We start from the raw sequence: 12741 nt of genomic DNA on the forward strand, positions 1-12741 counted from the left end.
GCAGGGAGCCTGATGCGGGACTCGATCCCGGGACTCCAGGATCATGACCTGAGCCGAAGGCAGTCGCTTAACCAACTGAGCCACCCAGGCGCCCTAAATTACAATCTTGAGATCAAGAGTTGCATGCTCTACTGACTGAGCCAGCTAGGCTCCCCCCTGTAATGTTTCTTTTTAGTCATTTTATTTTTCTGTGTCTTTCATGAAAGGCCAGAACGCTTGACTTTTTTTGTTTGTTTGTTTAAGATTTTATTTATTTATTTGACAGAGAGAGCACAAAAACAGGGGGAGCGGCAGGCAGAGGAAGTGGGAGAAGCCGATTCCCTACTGAGCCAGGAGCCGATGCAGGGGTTTGATCCCAGGACTCTGGGATCATGACCTGAGCTGAAGGCAGATGCTGAACTGACTGAGCCACCCAGGCGCCCTGAAGGCTTGACTTGTGCCCTTGTTCTTATTCTTAGCTAACCTGTTATGTGCAGGTACTACCAGGCATTGTACATTTACTGTTTTAATAGCCCTGTGAGGAAAGCTCTTTAATAGCTGCATTTTACAAATGTTTTCAGAAACATTCCTACAACATTTTGGTAGTTTGCCAAACTTGTGCTATTTGGCTCTAGAGTCCATTTGACTTAAAATTCTGCAGCCTATATCTGTTACATGTGGCAGAAGCCCAATTCGGTGTTTGTACTAACTGACGCAGCATGAATCTTACTTTCTTTAGTTAGCTAGTTGTCTCTTGAGCTGATTATTTTAGTTACCTTGTGAATATTTTATAGTCCTTTTAGCTTTCTTGACATTTAGAATTGTTAGAACCACACACATTATTTCAGATTCAGAAACAGTATCTTTAAGGTAATGGTTCAATTTCCTGACCTCTCTTAAATTAATTCCTTTATGTAAAGCCTAGCACATTAACTGTCTTATAGTATGGGTAGTCAGTGATAATTAGTTTGTTGTTTTTTTTTTCTTCCTAATGATGGATATAGCATGATACAGGTATGACACTTTGAACAAAGACTAAAGATAGTGTTTCTGTTTCTTTTTTTTTTTTCTTTTAAGATTTTTATTTATTTATTTGACAGAGAGAGACACAGTGAAAGAGGGAACACAAGAAGGGGTTGTGGGGGAGGGAGAAGCAGGCTTCCTGCCGAGCAGGGAGCCCGATGTGGGGCTCGATCCCAGGACCATGGGATCATGACCTGAGCCGAAGGCAGATGCTTAACGACTGAGCCACCCAGGCGCCCCAGTGTTTGTTTCTTTCTTGGAACTCACAGTCCTTTGTTCTATTTTATTTTTGGTAAACCTTTTATTTTAGGGGTAGTTTTAATTTACAGAAACATAGTAAAGATAGTACAAAATGTTTCCACATACACTGTACCCAGTTAAGTCTGGTACCTTTGTCACAACTGGTGAACCAATATCAATTTTTTATTATTATTATCACCTAAACTCCATACCTTTTTTGGATTTCATTAGTATTTCCCTAATGTCCTTTTTCTGTTTTAGAATCTCATCTGGGTTACCAGTGACAGCCTTTTATATTATGCAGAAAGTTTTGAATAACCCTAAATGCATTGCTTTGTACTTGTCTATGTTAACCTGTGTGCATATATATGCTTAACATTGAATCATCGATCTAGAATGCTGTGTGAATTTCGAAAATGTGGATTGATTTAAAAATTGAAGTGAAGACTTGCAGGGAGTTGTATTTTCCCCTCCCCTGTTGATACCAGCTGAGATCAGGTTGGCATCAAACTAGGACCTAGTGCAGTGGGACCATGGCTACCATTAGTGGAAACCAGTAAAAATTCGTGAGAGATGATTAAGCTTCCTTGATTCATGCCGTATTTGCTGCCCAGGAAAGGGTATTTTCTACAGTGGTGGTGTAGGATACTGCTTTTTACACACTTAGCTGATAGAGGAGAATGTTGATCTAGAATATTATCAGCAGTGCCTGTGACATATTTTATTCCTTATAATTGCCAACTGCCCATAGGAACAGAATAGTGTTTTCATAGATTGTGATTCACGGAGTGTTGGTACTGGAAGGTCCTTTAGCTAAAATCCTTTTATTTTGGCTTCTGAGAAAACGGACGCCTTGAGAAGTAAGTGGCTCCTCTGCAGCCTCCTGATCCCCACGTGCCCTTTCATGGAGCCCTCACACGGCAGTGGTGACCTCAGAGGTGCCTCTGGCTGGCGTGCATGAGGTGGGTGCTCGGCTCTCGGTAGCATCAGGTCTTAGTGGAGAGTATACACTCCCGCGGAGCATAGCATTGGAAGCCGTCTCGGAGGCAGTTTTCCTCTAACCAAATGACCGCTCGTTCCCTCTGTAAGAGAAGAAAAAAAAAAAGATTTTCCTTAAGGTTGTTTGTTTTGTTTTTTGTTTTGTTTTTTTCTCCTTAAGGTGGTAATATTAACAAATAACTTTTCCCTTTGTGAACTTGTGCATATGAAATTGTTTCTTGTGATTATTTTATAAATGTTGTAGTCTTTTTCTTCCTGTGAAGGTCAGATTTTCTATCACAGTACTTTTTTGTTGGAAAATAAAATATGACTGGAGTACCAACTAGGATTTTTGTTTAGTCCTCATCTCCTCAAAAGGTTAAGTTTAAATATTTAGTTAAAACATGTTAATGAGTTTCTTTGTGAAATGTTTTTGTTTTAGTTACTTACACATTGGGCATGCAAAAGCTGCTCTTCTGAACCAGCACTACCAGGTTAACTTTAAAGGGAAACTGATCATGAGATTTGATGACACAAATCCTGAAAAAGAAAAGGAAGATTTTGAGAAGGTAATTAAAGGTGTAGTGATGACCCTTTGTCAGAAAAGTTAATGAAAATTAGAGGGTGACCTGATACCTTCATGGTATGAAAATAAGTTTGTTCTCATAGCTGCTTTTTTCCCTCCTCTGTATATTTTGTGTCTGAGACCTAAGCCAAGCAATATTGAGCTCCATACCAAAAAAACTTCAATTTATTTTTTTCTTCCTCAATTGTACAATTTACCAAAGTGTGCTATATTTGCCTGTAAGTACCAGTTTCTTAAATGAATTGGTCACTAGAGGCAGGTTTCCTTTTTGTCATACAATTGTTAAGTGTGTGAATGAAAGAAACACTTAAGTAGGTGTTGGAAAATTGGGAATGTTTCCTAGCCTCTTTTATTTTCTTTATTCAGAAGCACTGCAATATATTCAAAGAGAGGGCAAATGATTGTCAGTATGACCAATAATAACCAGTTTTCCAGAGTAAATGGAAAGCTCCATCATGAGATCAGCCTTCTCAGCTGCAAATTTGGAGACTAGTATAATGAATATCTTTTTTTTCTTTTCTGATCTAATATACAACTTGCACAACCATTTTCAGGCTTTTTATTTTATTTTATTTTTTTGACTGATGGTGTATAATTACGTTTGCCCAAATGCAGTTATCAAGGACTGAAAATACACAAGAAAATGCAGAAGATAAATTGATGGTTATTTTGGATTCTTTTTGCAGGTTATCTTGGAAGATGTTGCAATGTTGCATATCAAACCAGATCAATTTACTTATACCTCGGATCATTTTGAAACTATAATGAAATATGCAGAGAAGCTAATTCAGGAAGGGAAGGCTTATGTGGATGATACTCCTGCTGAGCAGATGAAAGCAGAACGTGAGCAGAGGATAGAATCCAAGCATAGGAAAAACTGTAAGGCACATTTCGTGTTTTGTATTTTAACTGTTGATTTTTGAATCTGTTCTTTAGTAGAACAAGATTTCTATGAAAGATGCTGATTTGAGACACATTTGGGAATATGATTCATACATTAATTCATCACAGCATTCTTTTTATCATCTTTACATTGTTTTTACTTTGTGGGCGTCACAACTGCATGCGAAGTGTGTGTGCCCTTAGTGTCCCACTTACTAAGTGCCATCTTCTGCATTGTATTCATTCCATTTGAATGGTTAGTTCTGCAACTTTTTGTAGTTCTCCCAATTTAAATACTTAGCTTTTCTATAAAAGGTTTGATGATCATGTTATTAGTACCCAAGTCATCTTCTTAGATGTGGGTAAATGTGAATATAATATTGATTATAACATTTAAGCTTGATACTACTCTATACCTCAGAAATACTACTTAATGAAAGAGCATATCTTTCTTATTTTTTTTTTTTTTAAGATTTTATTTATTTGACAGAGACACAGCGAAAGAGGGAACACAAGCAGAGGGAGTGGGAGAGGGAGAAGCAGGCTTCCCGCTGAGCAGAGAGCCCGATGCGGGGCTCGATCCCAGGACCCCGGGATCATGACCTGAGCTGAAGGCAGACGCTTAATGACTGAGCCACCCAGGCGCCCCAAAGAGCATATCTTTCTTATTCATTACTTGTTCCCTGAGCTACTGAATAAGGCTATTTTCATTCTGCAGTTATGTTGCCATAATTTCCACAATACTGAATTTAAATCTTGGCAAGTGTATAGTAAATTCAGTTTGTTACAGAAGTCTTTCTTTTTTCTCTCTCTTTTTTAAGTTTCCCTACGTTTTCAAATACAGTTAACTGTACTTTTAGACCTCACTTGATTTTTTTGAGGGCAGGTAAAATGTGTCCGTTGTCTTCAGGAGCATCCACAGAGAATCGTGTAATAGTTCTTTCTTACCTACATGGGACAGGTTTTCAATATTCTCACATAAATAGAACCATAGCCACTTGGGACATAGAATTCTTTTTTCTGGGATTAAACTTGTGTCATTGTTTTCTGTGATCTCTCATGTTTTTCAATCCAAGAGTCTCCTGCTTTCCACTGGAATGACTGACAGGGCTTTCAGCAAGCCCATGGGCTCAGGCTCGCAGCCCGAGCCATGCTCTTTACCTGGGCATGGTATTAAAATTTGAGGGGGTCAGGGGCTGGCCAGTTGTGCTGTGATGGGAAAATGGGAGATGCAGCATGAGAAAAACCTTCAGGCCTCTTGCTCTCTCTCTTACCCTTAATCAGTACTACATCATTGGAATGTGTTGATTTGACTTCTAAAAATATATTTATAGAGTATATTTTGTAAGTGTTCTGTGAGACTTTTTCATAAGAAAATGATGCATTTACTTTTCATACCAGATATTAGAACTATTACAGTACTTTTAAACTAGTGGAGTGTGCTTATAATATACAAATAGAATATGAAAATTTGTATCAAATTATGGGACTATTAAACTAATTTGAATTCAACTAGATTAGTAATACATTAGATAAACTGTGATATAATTATCATTTCATAGCTATTGAGAAGAATCTGCAAATGTGGGAAGAAATGAAAAAAGGAAGCCAGTTTGGTCAGTCCTGTTGTCTGAGAGCAAAAATTGACATGAGTAGTAACAATGGATGTATGAGAGACCCAACGCTTTATCGCTGTAAAATTCAGCCACATCCAAGAACTGGAAATAAATACAAGTGAGTGCATCTCTTTCATTATGCTTGGTAGCCTACTACGATTTTGCTTTGATGATCTCTGTAAATAAAGAGTAGATGCAGAATAGTCAAGAGACTTTGATCTTTGTTCATCCAGAGATTAGTAACTGCTGTTGGTAAAGCATGTAATCTAATCTCTTGGGGTGTTTACTCACCTATTGATTAAGGTTATGCTAGGTTATTTCTAAGATCATTTCCATCTATAAAAGTCCTTCAGTCTGCTTTAAAGTTGCTTTTTATGTATTGATTAGGTTTACTGTGGTGTATCTTTAGATAAAGATACTTTTCTTCCTCTTATAAACTTGGATTCTGCTGGGCATAAATTGATTCACAAAAGTGATAGAATTGAAAATTTACAATAAGAAAGTATGTGTCTTTTTTCTACTTTTGATTAGGTTTCTATGTGGGTTTTCAGTTAATGATTTTTTTCTTTAAATGGATTCCCCTCCCCTATTAATTTACTTTTATAAAGTAACTAGAATATTCTTTTATACTTTGAAGAAGCCTACTACATATAAATGCTGAATCAACACTTTTGAAGAGATTAGTGAATGTAAATGCTAACCTGTTTAGCCAGTGTAATTTTCTTTAAACGTGTGGGTGTACATGTGTGTGTCCATATGTAGACAAACACCTTATACATGTAGTTACAGGTGTTTACATAAGTCTTTCATTTTTAACAGGGTGCTTCCTCCTTATTTTACTAAGCAAATACTTTGAATACATTTGGAAAAGTGAATTTGGGTACACATTTTCAGTATCAAATAATTGCTAAGCATAATGCAGTAACATTTTAATGAAGTTATATCCAAAAATTAGAAGGCATAATGCAATATTATATTTGTTAAAATTCAAATTAAAAGTACTTGCACATTGTGTTCATTATTTTAATCAGGAATTGTTTTTAAGACTATTTCATCTTAAATGGGTGATTTTAATTAACCTACTTTTCTTCTCTTTTACTTGTCAGAAGAATATGCTTTGTTCTTAAATTCATTTAATTACAGGAGATTTAAGCTTAGGTATTTACTCAAATGTGGGATTAGTTAAGATGTTGAAAGGCTAAAAATTCCCTTGAATTATTATGTACAGTTGACCCTTGAGCAATGTAGAGAGTTAGGACGCCGACCCCCTGCACAGTCAGAAATCTCTATATGACTTTTGATTCCCCAAAAACTTAGCTACTAGTAGCCTCCTATTTTTTTTTTTTTTTGAAGATTTTATTTATTTATTTGACAGAGAGAGACACAGTGAGAGAGGGAACACAAGCAGGGGGAGTGGGAGAGGGAGAAGCAGGCTTCCCGCAGAGCAGGGAGCCCGATGTGGGGCTCGATCCCAGGACCCTGGGATCACGACCTGAGCCGAAGGCAGACGCTTAACGACTGAGCCACCCAGGCGCCCCTAGTAGCCTCCTATTGACCAGAAGCCTTACTGATAACATAAACAGTCAATTAACACATATTTTTACGTTATATGTATTATATATTGTATTCTTAAAATAAGCCAGAGAAAATAAAATGTTATTAAGAAAATCATAAGAATACCTTTGTAGTACTGCACTGTATTTATAAAAATCCATGTGTAAGTGGACCCATGCAGTTCTAATTTGTGGTGTTGAAGGATCAGGTGTATTTTGCTTTTTGCTTTCTACCATGCTATACATTGGCCATTACAGAAGTATGATTGTAGAATTTGCTGTGCCAATCAATACCCAATTGTCTATTAAATTGCAAATTTGCTTTTTTGTTTCAATATTGAGGGGTTAACTGATTTATTGTTCTGAAAGACATAATATTTTGATATACTTTGAATATTATGGGTAATACAACCTGTTGATTTTTAAGAAATTCCTAACTTGTAAGGAATTATATTTCAAATTACTATTGCTTCTTATAATACATAATCTAAGATGGAAATGGTAGAATGCTTCATTTTGCTTTTCAATATATTCCCTTTTTTTCCAGTGTTTATCCGACATACGATTTTGCCTGCCCCATAGTTGACAGTATTGAAGGTGTTACACATGCCCTGAGAACAACAGAATACCATGACAGAGATGAACAGTTTTATTGGATTATTGAAGCCTTAGGCATAAGAAAACCGTATATTTGGGAATATAGTCGACTAAATCTCAACAACACAGTGCTTTCCAAAAGAAAACTCACATGGTTTGTCAACGAAGGATTGGTAGATGGATGGTATGTTTACTGTTATCTAGAATTGAGAGGAGGAAGTAAGAACATGGTCTATCAGTGATTTTAAAACTGTTTTGAGGGGTGGGGGTAGGGGGTGAATGGGAAGAGGTGGAATGGGTAGGCCTCTAGGGTTTCTAGTCCTTTATTTCATCTAACACATCAAGACCCCCTACCTCTCCCCTTTATTTTAGTGCTACAAACATGGAGTACCCATTTGGACCCTGGTGCATGGGAATGCAAAACACACAAGGGTGTATTCTCTGCAGATCTTAGCATTTTATAGACAAGTAGTTGTGACTCTGTCCTTTGTATATCTGGTTACCATTCTCCACACTCTGCTGAGGCTCTGAGGCTTTTCTTTTCAGGTGGGTCCCAGGAAGGCCAAAAATGCCCTGAGTTGAGGTGAGGACGTAAATGGTCTCTGCCTTGGTGTTGAAGACCCATCCTGTGGAGCTGTTGGTTTCCCAGAGGACTCAGCACCTAGGAAAAGTTTGCAAATCTCTGTAGCATATTAATAACCTATACAGGATTTCTATGAGAAAGTGGAGTATAAAAATTAAAGTCATCTTGTAGCTATATATCTGTGTAAATAAAACCTGTTCAGATGCGTTACCATGCTGATAAGTCTAAGAATATTTTTTATCCGAATTAACAGGAATGTATATTAGTTTCTGTTAGCATCACATAATAGTGACAATATTAAGTATATGTTGAATAATATGTATTTTATACTGGTTTATTGTAGAGCCGAATCTGATAAAAGGCAAGTTTATCTTGGGCTCCCGGCAGAGAGTTTTATTGCAAACTTAACTAAAGTTTGCAAATTTCTGCAGAATGTTAATAAACAATGTATATATTTTTTACAACCCAAAGGACTTTGTGAAGTGTATTCATACATGGATGACATGATACCATCTCTTATCTGATTCTCATGGTCGTATATAGAATAGGGACCTTGAATATTTGTTAAATTAAAAGCAAATAAGAATGTTCTAATGCATGGGTTTTCCATATTTGAAGATGTCACCTCTGTCTTTTTTGAAATGTGTTTTACTATTTCTAGTAGTGCATTTATTTTACTGAGCAGTATTTGACTAGTAAGCAGTTTTCCTCTTCCATGAATGTGGGCTCACCTGGTATTTGATCTACCCAGTTATTATATAAACAACTCAGTCCAAATATTTCACAAGCTGACTATAATTTATTATTCATTAAGGTATTTTGTACTGCTTGTGTTTGTACATTAAAAAGATCTCCTTGGCACTTACAAATTTCCCTATTTCCCAGGGATGACCCAAGGTTTCCTACTGTTCGTGGTGTGCTCAGAAGAGGGATGACTGTTGAAGGGCTGAAACAGTTTATTGCTGCTCAGGTGACCTACACTTTGTTTTCCAGGTTCTCTGTTTTAGTTTTCAAGTGTCTTATTAATATCCTTTTAGTCTCTATTATTCCTGTTTGTTCTATTCCTTGTTCCTTATAACACAAGGGCAGATTTTTTTTTTTTTTTATAAGGAGTATGTTTATAATAGTGGAAAATTGAGAATGTCCTACTCTTGTAAGCTGAAGTGGAACAAAGGCAGCCTGTAGTATTTTTATATAGTGAAATATATGGCTCTTGACTGGCTGTTCAGGGTAACCAAATTGTTTGTGCATACTAGGTTTCATATTCCAGTGGAAGTAAATTTGCAAGTATTTATTGGGTTTATTTTTTTTATAACATGCTTAGCTTAAATGAAATACTCTAATGAATACTTTTTTCCTTTTAAATCATTTTATTATTGATTTTCTAGGGCTCTTCACGTTCAGTTGTGAACATGGAATGGGACAAAATTTGGGCATTTAATAAAAAGGTACACGTTTTGACTCTTGGTCCTCCTTTCTTGTGCCTAATTCCTGAATAATATGATATGTGTAGAATTCATTAGTGTGTTCATTGTAGAGAAAATTTTGTGAAGAATGTTACCATTTTGCAGACCTTCAGGAAAATGGAATGTTTTCCTTTCTTAAACCTATAAAGAGCATTAAGCTTGTTAGCTATACCAAACAAGTCACAATGATTAAAACAAATTAACTTGGAGTTAATGGGGAGTGGTAACAGTTTTTTCCTTAAATCTTTTATGAACATTGCATTTCATTTTTCTGCTTTCAAGCTGCGAGCTCTCTGTAAGAAGGTATTACTTAACGCTTTTATTTGCCTTACTTAGCACATAGCTTTTAGCATATTACATGTTATAACCCGAGATGTTATACAGCTTTGAAGCACAATCACATTTATATAAAAGACTTGCTTATACAAATCCACTGAAAATGCATTATTCCTAGTTTTAAGAAACGTGTCCTCTAGTTTTCTTTGTGGCAAGGGGAAGATTTGGCTAACTTCATTCCACTGTTCCCTTGTGTGCTGAGAGGACAGAGTTTGAAAGTTGTATGTTTCACCCAGTTGTATAGAAGGTTCACTAATTTTAATTCCTGTGTCTTATTGAATCTAGCTTTTTTTTTAACGGTTTCTTAAATGAAAGTCAAATAAGGAATACTGCATATTGACATTGTTAATTACCAATTGGAAGCAGATGCTTAGACACTATAATAAGGCAAATCATTAAGATGCCATGTTTTAAACTATAGTTTCTGTGATTGTGTTCTGTACTTTTTTTTTTCTTACTGCTGCTTGATTGTGCTGATGCCTTGCCTCAAGAAATACTTGCTTGTCTCGCATGTGTCTTGAATTTGTTTTATTCAGTCTTGTGTGTTTTTGATACATAAAGGAATTAATTGGTTCTTTCTGTTGCTGCAGTTACTAATAATAAATACAAGTAGAATTTACAGGCAAAGTTAATTTGGTGTACTTTTCATTAATAACCCAAATTTTAAAGGTTTTAAATTTTAATAAAGTTATACATGTGCATTTGGTTCAAATACATGAACTATATTTCACCATGGTCAGAGAGTTCTGTAGGGTCTGTTAAGGTGAGCAGCATATTCCCCTCTTCTTTCCTTCCATTTTCTCCCCCTAGAGGAATCACTTTCAGCTCTTTTAGATCATTCTTTCGGTATTTTTATTGCCTGTATCTCTAAATAAGATGTGTGTTGCTACTTCTTGATTTTTTTTTTTTTTTTAAGTTTCAAGCATTCTCATTTGACTCCCACAATGGAAAGAGGGGACATGGGTCTCTTACTTTTTCTCAGACCCTGTTGGTTTCTTGTAGTTGATTGTTTTCCCTCATTTGTTTAGTTTTCTAATTCCGTCTCCAGCTCTCCTCGAGATGTCTGAATTTCCTACCAAGATGTTCTTGTGCCTCCGTATTCTTTCAGTTTCATCGTGGCGACAGCTCTGCCAGAGCCTTCTGTGCTGCTCTGTGCTGATCAGGATTAGAGGCCCGTTAGCTTCTGAAGCTCAGCAGTTTTCTGAGGTCAGCCATCATCGTCCTGGGATCCCGTTTGCTTTTGTTTTGTGATGGATCACCTGGTTCTTGGATCTCTTTTTATGTTTCTCTTACTTGGCTGTGCTCTGTCCTTTGGTAGCTCCCTGAGAAGGGGGCAAGGGATGAAGATTTTTGAGACCTTGTGTATGACCTTTTTCACTCTGAAATTGCATGATGATGTGCTGTGGTGGGGCTCTGTTTTCATCCTTATCCGCTGGAAGAACATGTGGCTTCTGGTCTGGAAACTCATTCCTTCAGTTCTGGGAAATTTTCTTGAATCCTTTCTTTGTTTTTTCTCTACTTTGTTTTCTTCTCCCTGGAACTCCTCTTTAGCAGATGTTGGACTGGTCCTCCAATTTTATTTTCTCTCATTTTCCATCTCATGTTTTGGATTTGCTTTGTGCTAGATTGACTCAACTTTATCTTCCCACCCTCCCATTGAGTTTTTCATTTATGTATCATATTTCCAAGATTTCTTTTATGTTCTCTGAATTAAAAAAAAAAACTTCTTGTTCCTGTTTCATGCTTAGAATACTAACATCAATAGGAATTTTATCTTGTGGTATCTCTTTCCTGCAGATTATTTTGGCTTTTTGTTTCATATTAAAGGCATATTAAAGACATCTCAGAGGTCTGGGGATAGTCTTGGTTATCTGCTCATGTTTAACATGGAGGACTAAAGGAGCAGTTAGAAGCCCCATAAGAAAGAGTTGGACTTGTCATCTGAGCCTCACTGTAGGATGACCTGGTTGAGTCAGTTAGTTGGAGAACCTCTATGTCGGTAATTTTATCTCTTATCTCTTGGGTTAGGCAGTTTTCCCAGAGGAGTTTCTTTTAATTACTGCCTGAAGTATGAAGGCTTGGCTGCCAGAGCTTTGGAGCTGGACAGAGGAAGACTGAGGGCCTTTCTATCTAGTATTATGCATTCACTTAATTCCCTCATCTCTTTGTGCAGTACCCTCACCTTCAGCTCCTCCTGATATCTGCCAGGATCTAGGCCCCCTCCTCCTTGCAGAGTAAACTTCCCTTCTGCAGTGGGGATGGGGGAGGGGCAGTTGCCTCATTTATGGAGCAGAGAAGGGGATGTTTCCATAATGGTTTTCAGATTCCAGGATTTTGTTGTTGTTGTCTCCTCTTTGATTACACTGATTTTTCTGGGTTTGTGCTTTTAAACAAACAAAAAAAATCCTTTATGTCTTTTTAGAGGGTATGTGGGAGGGAAAGTAGATGAGTATTCTTCAGCAGCTTTGTTTATCCATACATCTGTGGGACCTCTCATCATTAAGCACCATGTTGAAAACAGCACAATTAAAACATTTTGATTGGTAGTAAAAATGAAGTTATTCTGATGACATACCTTTTTGTTTTTATTGCTGGCTTTCCTCACCTCTTCCTGTACTTCCTTCACTTTGCCACTCTTTCTGCCCCTTGAGGTACAGATCTCTTATTTAGGTTTCATGTCCCATTCAGTCTGATTATTGCTTTGTTATTTTGTAGTTTGCTCTATCTTTCTTTCCAAGCTCTGTGAATAAAATGTAAGTGAAGCATCACTGAACTAAATTTAACGCCGTGGCACTGTGAGGCAGTCATTAAGGACGGAGATAAAATGTTATTCTTTGGACACTCTCCCACTCTTAGTAAGTTAGCATCTTTGTTAAAGTATCTTCTGGTAAAGGACAAGAGG

The 12741-nt window shown here is 36.9% G+C and overlaps 1 protein-coding gene across 1 annotated transcript in view; it reads left to right on the forward strand.

Annotated features, from left to right (window-relative positions):
* Positions 1 to 12741, forward strand: part of EPRS1 (glutamyl-prolyl-tRNA synthetase 1) — a 67286-nt gene that overhangs the window by 12696 nt on the left and 41849 nt on the right. The window contains exons 7-12 of the mRNA XM_045876874.3: positions 2663 to 2789; positions 3493 to 3685; positions 5251 to 5422; positions 7405 to 7638; positions 8923 to 9007; positions 9426 to 9485. Of these exons, the coding sequence (XP_045732830.1) occupies positions 2663 to 2789; positions 3493 to 3685; positions 5251 to 5422; positions 7405 to 7638; positions 8923 to 9007; positions 9426 to 9485 (871 nt within the window). The remainder of the gene's footprint in view (positions 1 to 2662; positions 2790 to 3492; positions 3686 to 5250; positions 5423 to 7404; positions 7639 to 8922; positions 9008 to 9425; positions 9486 to 12741) is intronic.

This window comes from Mirounga angustirostris, unplaced genomic scaffold (assembly GCF_029215605.1).
Source record: "Mirounga angustirostris isolate CCGP_5_RB_7025 unplaced genomic scaffold, mMirAng1.0.hap1 SCAF_6, whole genome shotgun sequence".
NCBI lineage: Eukaryota > Metazoa > Chordata > Mammalia > Carnivora > Phocidae > Mirounga > Mirounga angustirostris.